The sequence below is a fragment of the Cibotium barometz genome, chromosome 46 (assembly GCF_041138505.1).
Source record: "Cibotium barometz isolate CiBa-2024 chromosome 46, ASM4113850v1, whole genome shotgun sequence".
NCBI classification, from domain to species: domain Eukaryota; kingdom Viridiplantae; phylum Streptophyta; class Polypodiopsida; order Cyatheales; family Cibotiaceae; genus Cibotium; species Cibotium barometz.
Genome location: NC_141091.1, coordinates 25,401,568 through 25,427,418, shown reverse-complemented (window position 1 = coordinate 25,427,418; position 25,851 = coordinate 25,401,568). Strand labels below are relative to the sequence as shown.

Below are 25,851 nucleotides of genomic sequence, written 5' to 3'. Positions count from 1 at the left end.
AAATGAGTTCACACTCTCTTAGGCTAAAGGGTAGCCTAAGAGAAATGTGAGGTCCATGGAGGCTTCCAATCCAGATCATGGCATCTCTGATATTACCACCCAGCATTCTCACACTCGCACAGGCGGCAGACCTGAGGAAATGGTCTCGTTTCTGTATGCCAAGGGCGAGTAGGAGACAGATCGCGCATGCAAGAGGGCGGCCTCCTTTGCGGGTAAGATGCATGGCGAGGGGCCAAGCTGCAGTCAAGCAGCAAAAGCCCATGGATGCCTCGCAGCTGCAGGCCAAGTTCGGGTCCGAGAGCCTGCAGTTCATGGACGTTGGTGGGATGACTGTAATGGAGCTCAAGCTGAGCACGGGCACCAGCGCCCGCGTGCTCCTGGACGAGGCCCGCGTGACCTCCTACAATTACCGAATGTGGCATGGTGGACTCGAGGAGATTCTGCACACTGATGTCTCCGACACCAACACGCCCTCCACCTCTCCAGACTCTGATCATCACCCCAAGTTCCTCATCACTGGTGGTATTTCCCCCTCCTTTGCCCACTCTCACCCCCCTCACCTACCCCTCATTGAGGAAAATTGGCGTGTGGAATCGGTAAAAGCGAACCCAGATGACTACATCCAGGTAATAACCATTCCATCTTTATGTGCCAATGGGTGCTTCTTGGGATTGTGTTTGTGTGTGAGTTCCATCACTATGCCATTGGGTACTGCTTAGGATTGTGTTTATGTGTGCAAAGTATTGTTTGGATCATAGTTATCAAAATGGCAAAACATTTCAATGCAGAGTCATTGCGCACGTATGAATACAGAGAACAGTAGAAATGAGAATGGATGATAATGCAACTTCACAATTGTTCGTTCCCGGGGTCCCCCTCTGGGGGCGGCGTGCCCTAACTTCAGCTCTTAACATATCTATACATGTGAAAACCCATACTACATTAGCCACCTCTGAGAAACGTACATATGAAGTTTTCATTATTTATTCAGAGTGTCGATGCAACTATGGTTTGGATAGAGTGTTGATGCAACTATGGTTTTGGATAGTGTTTATGTTAGGTAGGAATTCATCTCTATGCCATTGGGTGTTGTTTGAGATAGTGCTCATGTGTGCAAGGTGTTGTTTGAGATATTGTCCATGGGCAGTAAGAGTTCATTTCTATGTTATTGGGTGTTGTTTGGGATAGTGTTCATATCTATGCTTCTCTATGGCATTGGGTGTTGTTTGTGATAGCTTTATGTGTGCATGTAGAATCAAATCCATACAAGTCAATCCCATGGGTTACATCCAAGTAAGAGTTCCTTCACATAGGTTTGTGGGATATGTATTAGTCAACCCCATGGATCCACATAAGAGTTCATTTGTATAGAGTGTTGTTCCAGGATACATCCATGTAGAATCTGGACAAGTCAATTCCATGGACTGCATCCACGTAAGAGTTCGTGTGTATAGATATAGATATAGTTTCTTTCTTTGCTGGTAGGGTGTTGTTTCGTATAGGTATAGCTTTTACATATGCATGGTAAGTGTTCATCTTCATGTTTTGTTTCAATTTCATATGGGCATTGTTATTTTGGGGCAGAGTTTATGTATGTGTACAGATTTATTTTGGGATAGTCTTTCTCTTGAAAATTTGCAACAGCCAAATGATGTTCTCTTGCTCTTTGGTGGTGCTTTCGTTAGTATTCTCTTACATTTTTTATCACATGCAGGTAACTCTAAGGTGCAACAGCCAAAATGGAGGTGGATGCCAGTTCTCTCTACGGAATATTATCACACTTTCAAAGACAGTACTTGCTTCTGCTATTGCTATTACTAACAACGGAACAAAATCCATGATGTTCACCGGCTCCATATCAACTCACCTAGCAGTGAGATCTACAGAAGCAATTTGTGCTGTTGGTTTACAGGGTTGCAGCTATTTTAGCCCTAGTAAAGCAGCACGTAAGGTAAATCAAGGGGATCAGTCTTTGATAGGGAAGCTTAGGAAACTCATATGGCCAAGTCAGCTTGAGGCATCTGATAAGAAGGATACGGTTAGCAACATGGTCTTATCAGCGGAGGACATGAGTGGGATGCCAGGTGAACATAATTCAAGCAACACAGAGCAGGACCAAACAAACTGGTTTACAGAGCAGTCGGATACTGTTGTATCCTTCAGCAATGGAATACATAAGTTGTACTCCATGCCCCCTAAGGAAATTCGGATCTCAGATCAGGTTTCTTATTCCACCTTATAAAATACCATGATGATGATTTTGAGATATTGAAATTCAGCCATTAGTTTGTGAGTGTTACCAAATCAAGGTGCAGATTACGGGTCATTTAGGTACTTTTGTTTTGTTGTCACATTCATCAGGCCTCATATGCATGTGCCGTGTCTATTGAGCCCATGTACATGTAGTTGAGGAGAACTAAAAGCCATTATGTAAGACAATATTGTAAAGAGGCCACTTATGTGGCATGAGATATCATATGCATGTTTGCATTGAACAGGACCTTATACTTGCTTGGTTTGGTGTGACAAAAATTTTCAACACAAAACAGGAGAAAATAGCTTTGAAAAAATCCCAAAAAGGTTGGTAATAGGGACAAGTACCCAAGTGGAAAGTCAGGTTTAAAAAGGGTTGATAGCATAAACAGGTGCTAGTAGATGAACCACATTAAAGCTTGGTGAATAGGGGGCTCTCAAGAGGAGTGAGAGCGCACCAAGTCACTTAGAAAGCTCAAAACAAAGTGGAGTATAATACTATAAGAGGATACAACGTGCGGTATATACAAGACAACACTCGCAAGAAGTAGGATCTTTCACAGCAACTCAAATTGCACAATAACCGAGATAGAGAAGAATAATGTATTACTGAAGTGATACAATAGATGGCAAAGCCCCACACCCGTGTGTTCCTAGGAAGGGAGCTTATCTACAAGTGCTAAGATGGAGGCTGAATGCTAGTAGAGGCTAGGGAGTAAACTCATAGTGATGACTGATGAACTGTGTGGAGAAGGGGCTTGCCGTGTATCTATATATGTTAAAAATTGTGCATCTCAGTGTATTTGGGGAATGCCTATTTATGAGCTTCTATCCATTTATCTCCTTTTTAGTAGGTCGTGGGCTGTCGGCCAGCTCCTAGGGGCAGTCGGCCAACTGCCTAGCATCACCATAAAAGGGGCCCTCCCATATTCACTTGTCAATCATCTATAACCTATTTGATAGGCACATGTTCTACACCATTTGCTGGTTGATATTGCCTTTGTAAAAGCCTCTTGCTACATAACATGATGTTCATTGTCTAATGTCTCTCTCTCTCTCTCTCTCCTTTGCTCTCCCCCTCTCCTATGTTTTGCTTCCGCATTGTGCAACTTTATCATGGTATCAGTCGCTGAGGTGACCGGCACTTCAAGGCGGCAGCGGTGAGGTTCCTTTTCTGCAAGAATTTTAGTGTTTTTGGGGAGCAGAAGAAGGTTGCGTTTTTGCTACATGTGCAGCAGAGGGCTGCGTTTTGTGCAAATTTCCCGGCGGTTGTGTTTTCCTCACCACTTATTGGTTGCGATTTCCTCTGGCTGCTGCGTTTTCATCCTGAAGGCTGCGTTTTTCACATTGGTGGCTGCATTTTTCTTCAAGGGTGCTGTGCTTCAGCTTTGGTGGCTGTGTTTTTGTGGTGGCAGCAGTTCTTCTCCTCTATGCTATCTTCTCCATCATCCGTTGGTGGTGGTGGTGCATGGGCTGCGTTTTCAGCCCTGGGCAGCACTGGAGGTGTTTCTTCCCGTGCGCTTCAGCCTTGCCTTTGCTTAAGAGGGGGCTCTCGGTCTTGTGCTTTCACTATGTTAGCGTTTTGTAACGCGCGGAAGCTCTGGGGGTCTTCCTTCAGCCCTAAACACTCCTGGAAACATGCTGATGCAAAACACAGATATGAAGAGAGAGGAGAGAGAGAGAGAGATATGCTGGAAATTCAGTATATTCATATGCTACAAAAAGGTACTCCTAATCTACAGCCCTTGGCTGCCCTCTTGGAAAAGGTGAACATCACCAAAATTTGTCCCTATCTGGGACCCTAAGGATCCACTCCATAAAGGGGTGAATGAATGTACACAATGAGCTCCTTGGCCTTTTATACCCTCTTGGATTTCTTGGAGTGCTGGCCGACTGTTGGTCGGCCAGCCTACTGGACAAAATAATCATAAAATCTATAAACATAGATATGCCTGCAGCCGCCTTAGCCGACAGCTCTTGGGGTCTTATCTGGTTCAGCCGACAGCTCTGCCATGTAGCCGGCAATGCATCCTTGTCCTTCTCCAGTCCAATACTGCACCTTGTGCTCCAAGTCCTAGCTCTATCTGGTTCATACTCTTTATCTGGCTGCCTCTTCTCGACGAGCACCTGAGTATGTCCATGGCATCTTTCATTCACATGACATCCCCCTCAGCTAAACTCTATGACGGGATTCCAACCTGTTCTTGGATGACTGTCATCATCCCAATCTTTCCCTGAAGTCCCTCTGTCATCCATCCATCCCTGGCAACCCTTTTCTCTGAAAGCCCGGCCCAGTCTCCAAAACCACTCTGTCTCATATTAAGATCTATGCATCTGTTCCACCTAGTCCACAATCCATTCCTGCCCCGACTCTGAACACTGTCTTGGTCTTCATTCCTGAGAAATGAGTCTGGCACTCTCACATCACCCCTTGGAGGATAATCCTCCCTTGGGACTGTTGCCCGAGAACCTATTTGGCTCACAGGACTGCCATCCTCTATGGCTTTGTGGAACACCACTAACAAACCTCCTGGGAGCTCTTCCCGATTCTGTGTTCCTTGCCTTGGGCTTCGTATCTGTGAACTTTCCTGTACTTTGGACTTGTACACCATCATATGGGACTGAATCAGTGTTTAGCTTTGCTGAGCCTGATGCTCTGATACCAATGTAACGCGCGGAAGCTCTGGGGGTCTTCTTTTAGCCCTAAACACTCCTGGAAACATGTTGATGCGAAACGCAGATATGAAGAGAGAGTAGAGAGAGAGAGAGATGCTGGAAATTCAGTATATTCATATGGTACAAAAAGGTACTCCTAATCTACAGCCCTTGGCTGCCCTCTTGGAAAAGGTGAACATCACCAAAATCTATCCCTATCTGGGACCCTAAGGATCCACTCCATAAAGGGGTGAATGAATCTACACAATGAGCTCCTTGGCCTTTTATACCCTCTTGGATTTCTTGGAGTACTGGCTGACCAGCAGTTGGCTAGCCTACTGGACAAAATAATCATAAAATCTATAAACATAGATATGCCTGCAGCCGCCTTAGCCAACAGCTCCTGGAGTCTTATCTGGTTCAATCGACAACTCTGCCATGCAGCCGATAGTGCATCCTTGTCCTTCTCCAGTCCAATATTGCACCTTGTGCTCCAAGTCCTAGCTATATCTGGTTCATACTCTTTATCTGGCTGCCTCTTCTGGACCAGCACATGAGAATGTCCATGGCATCTTTCATGCACATGACACGTTTGGAGTAGATCTTTGGACAACAGTTGGTGGTCCTCTTTTGTGCATGTGGAGCGTCGCAGACTTGTGGTCTCTTCTTCAATGGATCTACCTCCTTTGTGGGTGTTTTCCAGCAAGTTTTGATCAGGGTTGTTTCTGTACGACGTACGACGGCATATCGCACGGAATACCGTATGGTACGATACCGTACATACTCGTACAGCTTTTTTTTTCCTTGAATTTAAATTATTTTTTTCAAAAAAAATTATTTTTTTCCCAAAAAAATGGTGTTTGAGCTTCCTCTGTACTATGATGTTTCCCTCCTTTCTAAAATACTCCATATCTGGACTTGGAAATACCTAAGTTTATAAGTATTTTTTTAAAACATCGTATTTTCTCGTACGATAAGAAAAAAATTTATATCATACCGTATTTTCCCATACAATATCGTATTGTACGAACCGTACGGTATCGTACCTGACAACTATGGAACTTTTGGTGGACTGTTTGCTACTGTCCAGCCCCTTTCTGTCGTCTTAGTTTTGAGAGGAGGCTGTTTGTTCCTCGTATCTCGTTTTGTAGAAGTGTTGGAGATTGGTTGTGGAGTGTTCAGATCATTAGTGGCACAAAGGCTTACTTGCAGAGGTGTGCTATTGCTGTGGATATGGGTTCTCTCTTGGAGGAGGCATCTATTCTTGTTTCTCAACAGCAGGTAAGGTTCTGTCCTAGTGGACAGGATCAGGTACTTGCTACAGTGCAACAGACAGGACGGTGTCACTGTACTCCAGGGTTGTTTCCGTACGACGTATGACGGCATGTCGCATGGAATACCGTACTGTACGATACCGTACGTATTTTTTTAGGATTTTTTTTTTCTCGAATTTTTTTTCCCATTTTTTTTTGGTAGGTAATGGTCTTTCTTTTGCTTATCTATGGCTGTTTGAGCTTCCTCTATACTATGATGCTTCCCGTACGAACCGTACGGTATCGTACCTGACAACTATGCTGTACTCTTATGGAAAGTAGGTTCATTTGGCCAAGGTTTGCAAGACCAAAGGTACAGCCAAGGCCAGGACCAAGTTTTCAAAGATGGGCAATGATCATATACAGGATGATGACTCTGATACTTCTAGTGTCTCTAAGGCTGTAAAAGCCAGGGAGGACCTGGATGGTGAGCTTCTATAGTTATACAGATGTTCTCCCCCATGTGCTTCCAGGTAGAGGAGGAGGCTTGTGGGCAGAGAGGGGGCTACTAGTAGCTCCATTTCTGGTGCATGGGAACCGTGAGTCGGAGTTCCAAGCATTACAATATCTGGTGAGACAATTTCATTTTGGAGCTATGGACTACATGTGTTCCACGTCCATTACTTGGTGTAGCAGAGATTATGGATTGGATGTGTTCTAAGTTCATTGTTCGAGGTTTTTGGGACGTGATGAGTTCACAGTCCACTGTTGGGGGATAATGGGCATGGTGTGTCTAGTAGCTCATCATTTTATTCTTGGAGTTCACCACACACTTGTGTGGGACTTTGGAGCCAAGCAAAGTTTCTTGTTGTTCATGGTGGCATTTTGTTTGAGGATCAGGTTGGCAGGTGCTCTTTCTAAGGTGTATCTAGTACTGCGCAATATTGGAGTGTCCATGGTTGCATTTTCATCAGCTTATCTTCTTCAAACTCTTGCACACTATGAGCTGCAAAGGGGGTGTTAGAAATTGTGCATCTCCATGTATTTGGGGAATGCCTATTTATGATGTTTTATCCATTTATCCCTTTTTAGTAGGTCGTGGGCTATCGGCCAGCTCCTAGGGGCAATCGGTCAACTTGCCCCGGCAACACCATTTGCTGGCTGATATTGCCTTTGTAAAAGCCTCTTGCTACATAACATGATCATAGTAACAAAAAAACCTATTTCTAGCTTTCGAAACCTTGAAACCTCTAAACTTCGAAATGGTTTTTAAAAACCTCGAAACCTTTCTAGTACGACAATTTCGCCCAAATTTCAGGTTTTGTTTCCCCCCCCCTTTATTTTTATGGGATTTTTTATTTTTGTTTTTCTTCCATATCCTCCTCATCACCTTCCCTCCTCCTCCTTGAGCTTGGGGAGGACTAGATATGTGCCTACTAGATTCAGTCAAACCTTGTAACCTCAATGATCTCTTCTTCTCTTGCCTCTCTCCTTCTTTTTTCTATCTTCTGCTACTTCTTTCACGTCTACTCCTCCTTCATTCTCTTCTTCTTTCTTTCTCTTCTTCTCTCCTCTTCTTCTCCCTTTGTAACATGCGGAAGCTTAGGGGGATATCGGTAACTTAAATGCTCAGAAATCAGCACTCTTTTCGCGACGGAATTAGCACACAAAAACTGAATGAAGATGTGCAGAAAATAGAGAGAGAGAGAGGGAGAGATGGAGAGGACACAGTATTGGGTCCCAAATACCCTCTATAGGGCCCCCACCACGGATGGTGTATTTGCTTTATTAGAATGATGTAAATCTGAAAAGAAAATACAGAAATCTTGACCTTTCGTGGCTGAGAAATCTTTGCCCTTGCAGTCCTCCACCCCTTTGCTTTAGCAACTTCTTGGCTGTCCTAGCCCTGGTTTGCTTGAGCACCTGGTGAACGATGAGATAACACAATGACTTGAGCTCTCACCTATTTATACTACCTATAAACAGCAGTCGGCCAGTTCTTATTCTAGGCGGCTAGCATAAATTCTGTCCACAACTGTAAAATCAGCATTAAATGCTGAATAAATCACATAAAATCTGCACATCATATCCCTTGATGGCTGGACACTAGGCAGCTGAAAACAAGGGGCTGGGCACTGTTTTGCAATCAGTTTGGGGGCTGGGCAGCCTGTATGGGATGCCCCATACTTGCCCTACAACCATATAAATGCTGCATGAAGTGTCGGCTGTCCCTGGCATGCCCCTAAGGCTGTCCTACAGCCCTTCCATGGCTGGTGGGTTCAGCTGGGGCCTTCCTGGCCCTCATGGGGGTGGTTTCACACTATCCCCATGCCCACACAAAGACCCGGGGTAGCCCTATGGGCTGGCCCCTTGTTCTGAAAGCAAACCCTAATTAACTACACAATGATCTGGCATGTGGTACCATACCAGATACACAGAATCACCGTCATCATTCCAGAGGGAGACTTACAGCGCGGACTGGCACTGTTTCATGTGCAGGACAGTGCACACCTGACCTTGGACTCCTGTGCAGGACAATGCACACCTGACCTCGGACGACTGAGATGGATCCTTGGCTGACTCGTCCCGGACTGGGCTCACATGGGACCAGTTTACCATCCCAGGTCTTGCACCTTCTGTACAGATATGTCTACGTGGCATCCAAGTGCGGGATGCACGTGGCATCCCCTTTTGCTTAACTTGACGGAAGCTGCATAGCCTCCAAATAATCCGTCAATAACGCTGGATAGTCTTCGAAAAACTCTGTCAAGCCATCGCGCGTCATGGGTCCCTCGGTCCTGAAACTTCATGAGGAACCATCTTTGTCTTCGGCCTGAGCCATGCTCGAAACGGTGGAGAAGGATCTGTTCTGGAACCATAACTTCTGCTTCATCAACAATATCTGGTTCCGCCTCATCTTTGACTTCTGAAGGGATTGGACCTGTATATGCCTTAACCAACTGACGTGAAACACATCGTGCATAGTCCAACAACTCGGAGGTAACTTTAACTGCATAGACACCTCATTAATCTTCTTCCTGATGGGAAAAGGTCCGAAGCTCGTGAAAGACAACTTTGGGCATCGCTTGCCCACGTGTTTCAACCTTTACTTCATAATCCGAAGATAAACCCAATCCCCTTCTGAAAACTTCATATCCCTTCTGTCTTTATTGGCTTGTCGAGTGTAGGCCTCTTGCGCTTTAGCCAATCTGTCTTTTACTGACACTAAAATCTCATGGTAAGACTCCGTCACTCTGTTCGCTTCAGGTAGTGAAGACGAGGTCCTGGTCAACAATGACTGGAAAGGTCTTCCAAATGCTGCCTCATATGGAGTCCTGCCAATAGCTGAAGAAAAAGAATCATTCAAAACAGCTTGAACTAAAGGCAAATAAGATTTCCACTTACCTTGCTGATCGTGGACATAACACTTCAGCACACCAAAGGCCAATTGGTTGTATATCTCTGTTTGGCCGTCCGTTTGTGGGTGGAATGCACTGGAAAAATTCAATTTAGTACCAAAGTTATCAAACAATGCCCTCCAAAAATGACTGGTAAACTTGGTATCGCGGTCTGACACTATGGTCCTAGGAATTCTGCCAATCGGGTATCAATGCCGAATGAACAACTGGGCAACATCCTCGGCGGTTACATTGGCCCTGCAAGGAATAAGCGTAACAAATTTACTAAATCTATCAACAATAGTTAAGCAGTGCGTATTATGCTTACTTAGACTGGGAGGTAGATTCGTGACAAAGTCCATTGAAATATCTTGGAAAGAACCCTCAGAAATTGGCAAGGGCTGTAACAACCCTATCTTCTTTCCACGAGGAGCTTTCACCTTTTGACAAATATCACAGCGTTGTACATATGTAAACACATCTCGCCTCATCTTTGGCCAATAATATTGCTGTTCCAATTTCTCCAGAGTCGAATTCATGCCCCTGTGACCACTAGTAATGGCGTCATGGGCATCATGGAGAAGAGCTGCCCTGAACGACTTCATAACACAGAGTTGGCCTTTGTAGAAAAGCCAACCATCGCGTATCAGAAAGTGGCATGGTCCTATGGCATCCAATGCCTGTTTCCACTGTGTACCGAATTTCTCGGAATCCGTGTACGTGTGCTTCATGTCATCTAGTCCTGTACCAACAAGATCGAGTCTAGTGATTTGAATCGTAGTCACTTGTCCCTCCTACTTAATATCCCTATTTATCAATGACTCTTGCGTCTACAAAGTATAAGTGGATTACTATATTTTTTTTTCTTCCGACTTCTCTTCCCAAGTGTAACATATCCCCAAGGAGTTAATGGCTTCTTCCTGCCAATTGATGTCCTGCCTTCTCTCCCTCCTCGTGTGGATGATCCACGGGGTTCGTAGCTGCACCTCTTACCTTGGGGCGTTTCCCTAACGAGCTTTTAGATCCAACTTTTCCCGAGCCCTCATTGTTAGTATCAACGTTTCCAACTCGTCCCACACTTGCTAAACAATTTTGGGATATTAAACGAATTTCACCGGAAGGTAGTCTCAGTGTAGCCAACTGACCCTCTTTTGCGACTATTTTCGCTACCGCACCAGTTGCTCTAACTAATTATCCACCTTTCCCAGGTTTCATTTCTATATTATGTATAGTGGCATCCAAAGGTATCTTGGTTGGAGTAGACCCATCCCCCTCTAACTCTCCCATAATGAATGGAAAACGATTGGGTGAGATCTCTTCCCAAACTATACAAGCCTCTTTCAAGGCATACAGCTTTCCGGATACAAAAAACGAGACTTTTTCGCTGTTGCTAGGTCCCGATAATACCAAATAGAATTGATGTTTTTGAAAAACAAAAAATAAATTCAAGGCTCTATTTATATCCTCGGCTTTCTCGCCTGCACCTAGCTTCCTCTCAATAATTTAGCAACAGAATTGATGACTTTACTGATTCACGTTAACATTATTCAATGTTATGGATAACTTAGGAAATATCTATCTTTCGCATTAATTTAAACAGATTTTCATGCGACAAAAGGTTTTTTACCTCTATTTCACTTTATAGTTTTGATATTGCCTCTAACTGTCACATCGAATGTCGTGAGTTAACCGTATCTCGTCCACATTGAATATGAACAAAGAGTTCTCCTTTACTCGTTTTTTCAAGCTTAAGATTATTTATCTGTCTCCGTATTATCCTACCTTTGCAAGAGCATTGGCCACTGGATTGGCCCCTCCTGGAAGGTACTCAATCATACTAGTGAATTGCTGGAATATTTGACTCCAGCGGTGTTGTCGATCACTCCACTGTGCACTTGGGATTGTTTGAATCCAGCGTAATGCCTGATGGTCAGTGCGAACCTCAAAGTCACGGCCATAAAGAAAATGTTTCCAATGTTTCAAGGTCTGTATAACTGCTAGGAGTTCACGATCGTAAACTGAGTAATTTTTCTCTGCAGGCAGTAGCTTACGAGACATGTAAGCTATTGGATGACCATTTTGTTGTAACACACGTCCAATTGCAATGTTACTCGCATCGGTGATCACCTGAAATGGCTCGTCCCACGAGGCAAGTGCTAAACAAGGCGCTTCTGTATAAAGCCACCTTGAGGTTCTTGAATGTCTCCAATGCTCGTGGAGTCATTCGAATCATTTGCCTTCTTGTCTTCATACCCTTTAGCAGATCGGTGAGATCCACCGAGAGATCAGAAAACTTGTCTATGTGGGTGGAGTATGCCTGGCATATACCCACAAAGGATCTGATGTCATAGGCTGTTTGAGGTACTTCCCAGTTGACAATCTCGGCCACTTTGGCCGGATCAAGTCGAATGCCTTCTGCACTAATTATGTATCCCAAGTAATGTACCTGGAACAAATAAAATTCCGACTTCTTTTCATTGACGTAGAGCTCGTTGCTCTCAGCAACCTAAGGACTTTCTCCACATCAATGTCATGCTACTCAATCGTAGCTGAAAATACCTGTATGTCGTCCAAAAATATGAACACACTTTCCAATCAAATCCCGAAAAACACACATCATCATGCGGTTGAATGTAGCTGGGGCGTTCGTCAAGTCAAATGGCATGACCACAAATTCATAGTGGGCCCGTTCCTTACGGAAGGCTATCTTGCGGATGTCTCCCTCTACAATCCGCACCTATACAATCACCACAAGCATCACATTCAACTACGAATGACTTGTGCAAGTCAGGAACAATCAATAGTGGACCACATAAGATAGCATGCTTGAGCTGCAAGAAAGCATCCTGTTCTTTTGAAGTCCATTTGAAAGTGGTTTTCTTCTTTGTGAGATCATGTAGAGGGGTGGCTATCAAAGCAAAATGCCTTATGAAACGCCTATAATACGAACATAATCCCTGAAAACTACGTACTTGATGTACGTTTTGCAATTCTGGCCAATTCCGAATGGTCTCTATCTTTGCAGGATCCATTGTTACTCCATCTTTGGATACAATATGACCAAGATAATGTATCTCTGAAAGGAAGAACTCACTTTTCTTGGCAATATGCTTCCGCAACTCTTCGAACACTGTGACCAGATGAGTTCTGTGTTCCTGCTCATTCTTGGAGAAACATCAAAGAATACTCCTGTGAATTTGCGATGGGGTCGGAATATCCTATCCATCATACGATTAAACGTGGCAGGAGCATTGGTGAGGCCAAAAGGCATGACCAAAAATTCATATAATCCAAAGGCTATCTTGAATGCAGTTTTATGGACATCTTGTGGCACCGCTCGTATTTGGTGATAACCACTCTTCAAATCAAGTCGGCTGAAACAAGCCGAACCATCAAGCTTATCCAAAATATCATCAATACGCGGAATTGGGAATCTGTTCTTGATTGTAAGCTTGTTTAAAGCTCTATAGTCTACACACATGCGGAATGAGCCGTCTTTCTTTTGAACAAGAAGTATAGGAGAGCAATAAGGTGAGGAACTGGGCTGAACCAAACCTTTCTCTAAAAGCTCATTTACCTGCTTCATGATCTCTTCTTGTTGTGCAGCACTCACTTGGTATGCGGGTTTGTTAGGGGGAGAATTACCTGGCACAAGATCTATGCGATGATCTTCGCGCCTTTGGGGAGGTAATTCACCTGGCAATGAATCAGCAAAATAGTCGTTGAATGCATGAAGAAAATTCAGCCTATCATTAGTCATAGCATCCACATTTTGATGACTTCGTACAAGGTTATCACGAACAAAAACCAAGTACGCAGAAAGACTCTTTTTCATTGCTTTATTAATTTGGATGTGTGATACAAGTGGGATGGAATCCCCTTCTTTGCCAGCATCAATGAAGTGCATGCGGCCTTTATGCATAAAAGAAATCATATTGGTCTTGTACTCTTTGCGGGGCTCAAGCCTATGATGCCATGGCTTGCCCAACAATACATCACATCCATTTAGTGGTGCAACTAAGAAATGTTCATTATCAAGGTAGCCCTGGATATGTATGCGCAACTTCCCTATCAATGGGGTAACCTGCACCTCTTTACCAACAAATGCAGCTTCGGCTTCAATCTGAGGTCCCATGTTCTCAACTTCAATACCCAAGGTAGCTGCCGTTTATATAGAGATGAAGTTATCGGTTGCACAGTCATCAAACATGAATAAGGCGAGCTGATCCTTGATTTGACCCCAAGCCTTGCATACCATTCGCTCTTTTGCATCATGATTTGTGTTCCCTTGCACATCGGGAACTGCATGTACATTAGCCTTGGTCTGCTTGTCCTCATGCTTTGGTTTGCGGTCAGGGCATTGTCGAAACACGTGGTCTTTGCTACCACAAGAAAAACATTTTCCCTCCTTGGCATATTGCTCTCTTTGCTCCGGAGTCAAGCCGAATTTGTTCTTCTTTGGGCCTTGATCTTTAGATGAGGTATTTTCAGCTCTACCTCCCTTGTGGGTCTCCCGGAAGTTCTTTTTAGGTGGTTGTCCACCTTTTTGCAGATTTGGGACAGCCTTGTCTTTCCTCTTTGAACCGCCCTGATCCTGCTTTTGAGCACCAATTGCTCCGTAGCAAGAGCAGAGGCTGTGAGCTGTTGCAAAGTATGTTTCGGGTGCAATTCAATGCCCGAACGATATGCTGGTTGCAGTACAGAGCGAAACTTCCTCTTTCTTTCATCCTCAGTGATATGCATAAAAGGAGTTATCTCCAGCAACACTTTCCAGATCTTGTTGACATACTGTTGCACGCTTTCATTATCTCTTTGCTCAAGTCTGTCCCACTTTTGGGTGAGAGTTTGCTCCGCATTTGGTGGCAAAAACTGAGCATAGAATCTATCCTTAAATTCCTTCCAGGTGCAAATGGGGTCCTTGGTGATCTTTTCAGTGATCCACCAATGAGTAGCGGTCCCTTTCAAAAACATGCTAGCATGGGGTACTTTAGACTTCTCAGTGAAGTCCTCATCGCTAAAAGCAATGTCAAACTGTGCCACAAATGCTGACACTTTGGAAGCATCATGCTCTCCATGAAAAACATCAAACTTAACAGATTTGTCACCTGCTTTAAATTCCTTGAGCTTCATGGCATGAGGCTCATGGTCTTCTCTTTTTCTTTTCCCCTTATCCAACGGGGCAGCCCTATCTGCATGGGCTCCATGGGCCATCATGGAAGTTTCATGAAGCACGGTGGCATGTGCTCCACGAACTTGAGAATCAGATGCATGTGACTTTCCTGCATAAGGCAATGTCTCTCCATGAGACAATTCAAAAGGCAGAGCTCTTTTAGTAGTAGACGTGTCACCCCTACCACTTCATGCCCTCCATGAGCACTAGCATACATATACCTGTCAGGCTTTGTGTCTTGTGGAGAAGATGCATGATGAGAGGTGACTGTCACCTCTTCCTTTTGCATAAAAGACCTCAGCCTTTGAGATGTGGGATCTCCATGCTTCAAGCGAGGTGGATTTCTGAATTTCAGCTCTCCGTCGTCCCCCTCTTTGATGTCACCTTTGCGGAGGAGGTAGGAAAGTGCCAACTCCCTTGGCTTCTTGCCCACTTCCCGTGCCATGGACTCAAAAGTCACATCTACCATTGCATCGGCTTTCCTTGCTTCAATGGCACTTTGTACATGGGGATCTTCATGCAAAAATTTTAGCTCTTGCTCTTGTGCCTGCAAAAGCTTTCTCATATGCTCCAATTCAGCCCTCATTGCATCAGGCTCTTCTTCTAGCATGACTGTCTTTCCTCAAGACAGTTGTCCCTTTGAATCACTATCATTTACCCTTTCAAGGGGCTTGTGCCTTCCTCGTAGAGCATCAGAACCACGCGAGGCACTTGATGGGCCCCTCGAATTAGGCACTTCCAAAGGGTTGCCTTGGCTGTCCATTGTGTTAAGTGTGCTAGAAGCGGGGTGTCCAATACACAGGTTCGTTTCCCCACTAAGAAGAGGGAAACAACCGTGCTCTGATACCAATGAAACCGATCCCGTCAAGTGGGAATAGACCTCCAAAAGCTTGGACTACCCGGCACCAAACGGGTGTTAGCCGTAGAGAGAATCCTTTATCAGATTTACAACAAAGTTCTTTACTTAAATCTGAATTTACTTACTTGTAGCTTGCAGATGGAAGACCAATACTCATGGTGTCTGTGTGCAACTACTTGGGAGGGACACCAAGGTGCAGTAGCACGCTGAGAGGAGTAGCTGCCTGGGGAAAAGTATAGCCCCTTGACGAAAGGAGATGCCGCCTATGTAAAGGAGGCGCAACCGCCTGCAAAGGAGTACCACCATCTGCTGTGCAAGACACAGCTGCCTGCTGTGGAAAGGAGGCGTAGCCGCCTATGGAGAGGATGAGCAGCCCGCTGGAGATGGAGAAGTAGCCGCCTATAAGCAGAGTACAGCCTGTATGGAGGATGGAGCGCAGCCTAAGAAGAGAGACCGCCTACTGCTGATGGACACACAGCCGCCTGCTGTGGTAGGCAGCGCAGCCTGTATGGTTGCCTGACTACAGTGGAGAAGGGAGGGCAGCCTGCAACCGCCGGCCTATAGTGCACAACTTACTGGAGAGGGCACACAGTGGACAGCCGCGTGCTGAAGCTGGAGCAGTGCAGAATCTGTACAGGAGGGGCAGCAGCCACTGTGCATAGGAGGCAGCCGCCTGTATGGGAGGAGATGCCTGGCTGCAGCCTGCGCCGCCTGTGAGGTGGTACAAAAGTAGCCGCCTGGCTGCAGAGGAGGAGGAGCCGACTGGCTGTAGGGGCAGCCGCCTGGGGATAGTGGGCAGCACGCTGGAGATCTAACGCAGCCACGTACATAGGCCACAGCCGCCTGCTGTGAGAGGAGGAGCACCCGCTTGCAAGGGAGGCAGCCTGTCGGTGAACAAGCGCACAGCCTGAAGCGGAGGAGATGATCGCCGCTTTCTTTCTTTCTACGATAGAGGTGGTGGCTCCTTTTTTGTAAAGGTTGGAGTGGAGTAAACGATTAGAGTTGGCTGGCTCCCCACATTTGCATGTGGGCGGCCAGAGCTTCATGGTGGTGTGGGTAGGTGACCATGCACCCACCCCCACACACACGAGTTAAGTGTGGCTCCTCACCTTGGCCCCTATGTGGGTGCCCTAAGTGGGTGCCCACTTTTAAGTGAATGTGAACATACAACCTTATAAAACAAAAGGTTAGAAAATAAACTATTAAACCAACATGTGCAATACACTTACCACCTGTTCACATGCAACAAAACTTGTCAGAAGACAGAGCAAACTTCACGACTCACTGGCAGGCGTCCCCGCTCAGTAAGTAACACGTCAAGCAGGCAAACACAAAAATACAAGTCATGCGAAAATAGTTTCAAACATGCAAAACATGAGTGCATGTGCAAAAAGTATCATGGACATATCTCCCGTTCATGGAACAAGTACAAAATATCTGTCGGGCACAAAAATGGCACGACGTAAAACATAAATCCTGGTCTTCCTATGGAGTGACAGTCCCATAGGTAAGACATAGTTCCAAGCAGGAGCCTCCCTATGGAGTGACAGTCCCATAGGCAAGACACGGCGTGAATACTGGCTCTTCCATGGCGTGACAATCCCATGGATAGAACACAGTCCAGGTCATACACAGGTGGCACCATACGACACCTTCCTGCTAACACACGGGTGGCACCAGTCTGGCTCCCGTCCATGTCAAGCAAAAATACTGGCCTCTTCACATGAGACACCGGCCTGGCCTCAAGTGAACGAGACACAAAACTGGAGATGGACCAAATGGTCGGCCAATGGGTGACAGCTTGTGCCACTTGACATTTGGAAGAAACTTGTGAAACCACTGAATACCCAAAACTATGTTGCTCCTACTAGAGGGGCAACCATAAAATCACGCACAAATTCTATGCCCTGAATAACTAACTTAGCACCTAGAGCTTCATACTTGACGCTCGTTGTCATGCCTGTGCTAAAACCCTCAACGTGTTTGTTCCACTGAAGTCAGGACGAAACGGGCACGCCTAGCGGCGTGTTCCGTGACCACATCCTTCGTGCTGCCGCTGTCAAACAAGACGACGACTCTTTGGCCACCTATGTAGCCAAAGGACTTGAGCAATTCGTTGCGCTCATACTCCGGGTCATGGGCGCCCTTCTGCTTATCTTCGAGCTCTCGGCTAATATAATTGCTCCAACTGAAGCACCGGGATTTGAAGAACTGGGGGCAGCCACTGGGGTCTGTGTGGGAGCTGAGCTCACCACGAAAGCTGTGGAGGCAGCGGCGACGGGCTTTGGAGGCTTCTTAGGACACTCCTGAGAAGTATGTCCTTTTGTATGACAAAAGAAACATCTTGTCAGAATACGCAGCGGAGATGATGACCAGATCTGGGAACACAAGAGCAAAACGCAATGCAAAAAATCACAGCACAAGAGAGAGAGATAGAGGCGTGTAACTCTGCTCTATATACACAAAAGAATCCCGGAATACTACAATGGTGACAAGGGGGCTGGGGACCATTTTATATGGCCCCCCAACAGCAGTCGGCCTGCTGTAGGGCAGTCGACAGGACCACAAAACCCCACGACTAGTAAAATGCACAGTCGGCTAGCAGCAGGGGGGGTCGGCTAGCATCAAGGAGGTCCACGACCTGTGCAGAGCAGTCGGCCACCTCCAGTGTCTCCACAGATGCAGTCGGCCAGGTTCAAGGTCCTCTTGCCACTACAAGACTGCCTCCCATGCCACAGAAAAATAGGGAAAAATGGGGGGAAAATACGGGGGGTGAGGAAAAATGATAAGACACCTAGAAAGGGCGGGCACACCCACAACAGAGGCCCTGGTGTATATGTATAGACAGGAGATGACTTCTAACACCCCCTCTCAGCTCCTGGCTGTGAAACCAACCACAGGGAGCTGGGGTGCCGCTTTAGCAAATCTTGAGATAGCGACTTCGTGAAGAGGTTCACCGTACTGTCCTCCGTCGAATAGAACTCTAGCAAGATGTCAGCAGCAACGATCTGTTCACGAACAAAGTGCCTCTGGATGACCCTGGGTTCTCCAGTGGAAGCCCAATCCTGCAATGCAACCTCTGCATCCTCACCACCTCACAAGCAGCATCACAAGTAGCCTGGTACTCTGCCTCTGTCCTCGACAAGGTAAAAAAACTGCTCTTGGGCTTGAAGTAGATTCTCCTCGTGTCCGGATCTCCTCCCCAAACTGAGTCACTCTAATTGTGGAGTCGGACTCCATCAATCAATCCCCCTCCTGCGTAAAAGAGTCCATGATCCTTCGCATGTCGCAAAAACCAGAGGATACGCAATCGTGCCTCCCAAAGAGTCATCTGTAACCATGAGGTCAACTGCCTCATCAGGAAGCTCCCGTCCAATATGGTGTCCATCAACGAGATCAATGAACGATTCTTCTTCTGAGTCAAAGAGACATCACACTGCTCACAAGGATCAACACCTGTTACGGTGCAAAACCAAGTCCTGGAAACCTGTTGAAGACCACGCAAGGCCTTCTGAAACCTGTCAACTACCCCCTCTGAATCCGGAACCACAAAGCCTGGAGAAACCACCTCCTTCTGCAAGTAATCAACTGCCACCTGCCTGGCTTTCCGAAAGGTCCCCGTGGAAAGAACTGTCAGAATATGGAGCGGAAATGATAACCAAACTTGGGTAGACAAGAGCAAGTAGACTGCAGAAAATAAACAGCACAAGAAACACAGAGAGATAGGTGTGTAAACTCTTCTCTATACACAAGATCCCGAGAAAACTGAATGAATGAGTGGTGGGGACAAGGGGCCTATATATACATCCCTGGGAGAGCAGTCGGCCAGCATAAAAGGTGCCCACGACTGCTGAAAATGGTCCCACGACTGCATAAATGCAGTCGGCCAGGAGAGAGATGCCCATGACTGAGGAACTGCAATCGGCCAGCAGTCCAGTAGCCCACGACTGAGAAACATGCAGTCGGCCAGCACTGGAGTGCTCCTGGCACCCTCTGGCAACCCTCCCCACCACTAGGAAAAATGGGAAAAAATAGGGAAAAATACGGGGAGTGTGGAAAAATGATAAAACACCTTATACAGGGCGGGCACACCCACAACAGAGGCCCTGGTGTATGAATATAGACAGGAGATGACTTCTAACACCCCCTCTCAGCTCCTGGCTGTGAAACCAACCCAAGGGAGCTGGAGTGCCGCCTGAGCGTAGCCTGAGGTAGAGACTTCGTGAAGAGGTCCGCCGCATTGTCCTCCGTCGAACAATAAAGTAGCAAGATGTCACCAGCCAAGATCTTCTCACGTACAAAGTGATACTGTATCTCTATATGCTTGGTTCGGGCATGGAAAACCGGGTTCCGAGCAATAGCTATACAACTTTGGTTATCGCACTGGATGACTGTGGGCTCCTTCTGTGGAAACCCAATCTCGCCTAGGAGCCTCCGCAGCCATACAACCTCACAAGCAGCACCACAAGCAGCCCGATACTCTGCCTCTTGCGAAGAAAGGGCAATAGTTGGCTGCCTCTTGCTGCTCCAAGAAACTGCTCCTGAGCCGAGGGTAAAACTGTATCCTGAAGTAGATCTCCTCGTGTCTGGATCTCCTCCCCAATCTGAGTGACTCCAACCTTGGAGTTTGACTCCATTCCCTCCTGTGTAAAAGAGTCCCAGATCCTTCGTACTCTGCAGATACCGCAAGATCCGCAATCTTGCGTCCCAATGAGACTTCAATGGCGTCTGCATAAAAGAGCTCAACAGCCCCACGGAGAAGCTCAAGTCCAATCTGGTGTTCAGCAACCAGATCAATGAACCAACCAACTTCCGGTACTGCGAGGCATCAACTGGCTCACAAGGATCTGTAACGGTTAACTTTGTGTTCGGATCCATCGGCGAGGTAATAGGCTTGCAGTTCTCCATCCCAAAGGCCTCAAGCAACTCATGAACATACCGCTGCTGAGAGACGAAAAACCCCCTCTGGGTCTGCCAGATCTCCAATCCCAAGAAGAAGTGGAGTAAGCCTAAGTCGGTCATCTCAAACTCCTTTGACAAGGCAGCCTTCGTCACTCCAATGTGCTCCACATGACCGCCGGTGAGAATGAGATCATCCACATAAAGGATGATAAGTGTGACCATGCCGCGTTCCCGAAAGAGATACAGGTTCGGATCTGCAAACCGATCTCTGAAATCCAGTCCGAATAAAGAAGGAATCAATCTTCTGATTCCAAGCCCTGGGAGCCTGCTTAAGACCATACAAGGCCTTACGTAACCCGTAAACCATCCCTTCCGATCCTGGAACAATGAAGCTTGGAGGTTGCTCAACGTACACCTCCTCTTGCAGGTCACCATTAAGGAACGCAGATTTTACATCCATTTGATACACGGGCCACCTCTGAGAAGAAGCAAGGGCAAGAACGGTCCGAATCGTGGACATCCGCGCTGTCGGTGCAAAGGTATCCTCGTAGTCGATGCCTGGCCGCCGAGCATAACCTTTAGCCACAAGCCTGGCTTTGTGTTTGTCCACCGACCTTGGCCCGCCTTCCTCTTGCACCTTCTCTTCCTGTTCAGCCCAAAACAGTCCACCAATCAGCAGCCTAACGCTCCCCCTCTTGCTCAGAAAAACTCCCAAGATCTGTCTAGAGCCTAGGGCTCTGATACCATGTCAGAATATGCAGCGGAAATGATAACCAAACTTGGGTAGACAAGAGCAAGTAGACTGCAGAAAATAAAAAAAACAAGAAACACAGAGAGATAGGTGTGTAAACTCTTCTCTATACACAAGATCCCGAGAAAACCAAATGAATGAGTGGTGGGGGCAAGGGGCCTATATATACATCCCTGGGAGAGCAGTCGGCCAGCATAAAAGGTGCCCACGACTGCTGAAAATGGTCCCACGACTGCATAAATGCAGTCGGCCAGCAGAGAGATGCCCACGACTGAGGAACTGCAGTCGGCCAGCAGTCCAGTAGCCCACGACTGAGAAACATGCAGTCGGCCAGCACTGGAGTGCTCCTGGCACCCTCTGGCAACCCTCCCCACCACTAGGAAAAATGGGAAAAAATAGGGAAAAATACGGGGAGTGTGGAAAAATGATAAAACACCTTATATAGGGCGGGCACACGCACAACAGAGGCCCTGGTGTATGAATATAGACAGGAGATGACTTCTAACAAGAACATCCTCATCTACAGGAGTTTCTTTTTCCCGAATACTACGAGACATCAGAGCATAAGTTACCTGTTCAGTTTCCTCTGACTGACGAACACAAGAACCACCAACATCAGTACTGGAAAGTTCCTGCCAACTTTTGCCATCAACTGGCAAGCTATCCACCATCTGGTCCTGGAAAGCCTGCACCTGCAGCGTATCCACACTTAAGTGGCCATTACCACACTGCCACTTATCACAAACCTGAGGACCTAGGAGAGAGAGTGCTGAAAGCTTGTAAACTCCATTCTCCACTCCGCCTTCCCAAACTACCTGGCCTGTTGCTTTTTCCCGGAGAGCAACAAAATGCTCATCAAACTCCACACGTACGCCAGTCTTGCAAACCTGATGCACTGACAATAGATGAAAACCAAGTGACGGAACATACAACACCTGGGAGGAATGCTTCCCCCCTCTGCCAATGGGAACTATCTCCATCCTGCCCTCACTGTGAACTGGGATAGTGGATGTATCCCTAGTAAGAATGTGACCAGAATACTTGCAGAGATCCTGTAAATCTGAACGGGAAGGAGTCATGTGCCTGGAAGCACCACTGTCTAGAAATCCACTCTCGAGTATCCGTTGCGGAGAATCCTCCAATCTCCTCCCTGCCTGAAGAAAATGAAACATCGGTGTCCATCACCTCCAGGTGCACAAAAGCTGGAGTCTTCATGATAGCTACTGAGGAATCTTCACCCTTCTCAGTCTTCCGCTTGGGACACTGCCTCCAATAGTGGCCTTTCTCGCCACAATCATTATAGCTCCTCTCTGCCTTTAGTTTCTCGCGGTCAGTAACGGACTTCTTCTCAAAAGACTTCTCCGACGAAGCCTTCCCTTTGCCCGTGTTACGGCCTTTCGACCGTTGGCCAGTTAAGGCCTCTGAACCTCCACCCTGAGGAGGGTTCGTGAATCGTTCCTCCTGGTCCAAGACCATGGGCACAAGCTCCTCCCACGTGATGTCCACCCTTTTTCAGAGTACATCCCCGCAGTGGCAGATCTGTTTGAGATGGCCGAGAGGCATGTGAAGATCCCGACACTCCCCACGTTCCCAATGGACCGTCAGTTGGACAGAAACAACTACGGCATATGGAAGGTTATGATGGAATCTGTTCTGGAGTGGTACGACCTCGTTGATTTCGTCGTCGTTGGGGTTCCGCGGCCTGGAAGTAGAGGAAAGGGAGCTACCGTCGATCCGAAAGGACCGGGAGGCTCAGACACAGATGTGGGATCGTGTCAACGCCAGGGTCCGTTCGTTTATCTTTCTCAACTGCAAGTAATCAATCATGTAAAGCATATGACGCTGGCCAGAGGTATATGGCAGCATTTGGCCTCTCTTTACAACAGGGTATCGCCCATGAAGAGGATTTCCTTGGAAGTACAGATGCGGGTTATGAGTCCTGCAAAGTCATTGACGATGCGGGAGCATATTAACAAGCTGTAGGCTTAGCAGGAAGTTCTTCAGGCTGGGAAGGAGATATCGTCAGAGGACATGGCCATAACGTTGTTGTTACATTTGCCCTCTCAGTACTCAGCATTTTACTCGTCTTTGATTACCAGTGGCAGGCTCAGCAAATCAATTCTCAGTCATCCATACTCCAGCTGAGTATAAGGGTAAGTCATTCAAACTTTTGATTGGTGGGAACAAAGAAGAACTTACACCTGCAAGTGGCTGTCCAACTAATCAGCCCACCGTCCTCTTGCTTCTCCTCTTTCCGAACAGTACTAAACAGTCCGCCAATCAGCAACACAATAGTCCCCCTCTTGCTCACATAAATCCCAAGAACTATCTAGAGCCTAGGCTCTGATACCATGTCAGAATACGCAGCGGAGATGATGACCAGATGTGGGAACCCAAGAGCAAAACGCAATGCAGAAAATCACAGCACAAGAGAGAGAGAGATAGAGGCGTGTAACTTTGCTCTATATACACAAGAATCCCGGAATACTACAATGGTGACAAGGGGGCTGGGGGCCATTTTATATGGCCCCCCAACAGCAATCGGCCTGCTGTAGGGCAGCCGACAGGACCACAAAACCCCACGACTGCTGAAATGCACAATCGACCAGCAGCAAGGGGGGTCGGCCAGCATCAAGCAGGTCCACGACCTGTGCAGAGCAGTCGGCCACCTCCAGTGTCTCCACAGATGCAGTCGGCCAGGTTCAAGGTCCTCCTGCCACTACAAGACTGCCTCCCATGCCACAGAATAATAGGAAAAAATGGGGGAAAAATACGGGGAGTGAGGAAAAATGATAAGACACCTACAAAGGGCGGGCACACCCACAACAGAGGCCCTGGTGTATATGTATAGACAGGAGATGACTTCTAACATATCTACCCTCCTCCTTGTACCGAGAAAGTTCCTCAGCACTCAACTTGCCACTTGTCTTGCCTGCCTCCACTTTCTGGTCTGGAGTAAGCTTAGACGCATTGTTCGAGTTCTTGAAGCCAGAGGCTCCCGGGCTCTGTCGTCTTGGGGAAGACCCCATCAGGTTCTGGCCTTTGCCCCCCGAGGCGGTAGCCTTGGGAGAAGCCGGCTGGGAAGTCTTGGGCTTGCCACCATTATGCTTCATTTTTGCACTCTGCGCAAGCGAGAGTGCATCTTCGAAGGTGGCTGGCCTAAACATACGCACCTCCCATTGGATTTGCGTGTCAAGGCCATACAAAAACTGCCCTTTCTTGTTTGAATCAGATATGCCTGATTGCAAACATAAAGTCAAAATTCTATTGGCAAATTGAAGGACTAGTTGCGCATTTTGAAGGACTAGTTGCGCATTTTGACGCGCTTCCCTGAACTCGTCTTCGAGCCGCTCAAGGAATGGCCTCACCTTCCAAGTACCAACTGGCTAAGATCACTCTGTCAGTATGTGTCTTTCTAACTGCAGCAAAGTAAGCTTCAAATTGATGCAACCATGAATAGAGAGTTGTGGGATCGAGTTTACCATTATACTTAACTTCGGGAAACCTGTGGAAGACACCGACCTTTGGCTTGCCAAGGTTGATACCCAAATCCTGTTCCTTACTGAAAGAGTGTAATTGTGCATGCCATTCGTACTCCTTGACATGTAAACAATACCCATATGTGGTGTGCATGCCATTCATTAGGAGTGCCTGAAGGACAGTCCTTACCAATAAGGTTGAGCCAAATTAGGTGAATTTGGCTAATGTTTCCTTTTTCCAAGTATTCATAGGATTTAATTCTTCCAGAAATTTAAGTTATTGGCATTCAATGGCCCAAGTAGCACGTTTGTATTGCTTACACTGACCTTGTTTAACTTGCAGGGATTCAGAAGATCGCTGGTCTTTGAGAGATACGGGTTTGAAAATCTTTTGGTATCCAGCCCAGACTCTGATGGAGAGAAGCCCTTTGTGTCCGTTGGCTATGGCTCAGTTCTTTCTCCAGTTAATTTGAGTCCCAAAGGAACTTGGAAGGGTGCCCAAGTCTTGATACCGGATTCCTAGAAGCTCTAATGAAGCTAATGGTTGCTAATGATGAGTTAGTTTATCTATTTATGGTGGTCCAGCACAACTTCAGTGAAACCGTTAATTACGAGCAGGTTTTTCATTACTTTAAGTGCCCCATCAACCCAATCTCGTTGTCTTTTAAAGATCATGTTCAGGCATGCTGGGTGGATCAAATATCAAAGAATGGTAAGTTCTTGCATTCTACAAAAGCAATGACTTTGTGGTCTCTTTATGAAGCGACTCATCCCTGATGCTTTTGAAATTGCATGGGATTTCAATGTCTAATGCATGTACATCATTCTTTTACAGATTAAGGGGTTTTGCATGACTTTATGGTAGCCACCCTGACATAAGGATGGCTTTTCAGCTCCAATCTTGAAGGATTTTACAAACAGGGTGGTGTATGGCACATAGCTTAGCTGTGGATTTGCAGCAACTGACTGTCAAAAGGCTCCATTTTTGCTTGGTTCCATTATCAGCCAAGGATAAAAGATAAACAGGTGAGCTGAATGACACATCAGAAGGTAGTCGTTTTCATATTATTATTATTTGTATAAATGCCAAACCTTTAAACCCTAATATAACAACTTTTCTAGTTTTCTGTA

At 46.5% G+C, this 25,851-nt stretch overlaps 1 protein-coding gene across 1 annotated transcript; it reads left to right on the top strand.

The window, feature by feature from the left end:
* Positions 1 to 25,851, top strand: LOC147612055 (protein NDH-DEPENDENT CYCLIC ELECTRON FLOW 5-like). The gene is made up of 4 exons (XM_086783895.1): positions 1 to 626; positions 1,715 to 2,221; positions 25,064 to 25,432; positions 25,556 to 25,851. Exons 1-3 carry the CDS (start codon positions 78 to 80, stop codon positions 25,241 to 25,243), a joined length of 1,236 nt encoding a protein of 411 aa, XP_086640021.1. The 5' UTR covers positions 1 to 77; the 3' UTR covers positions 25,244 to 25,432; positions 25,556 to 25,851.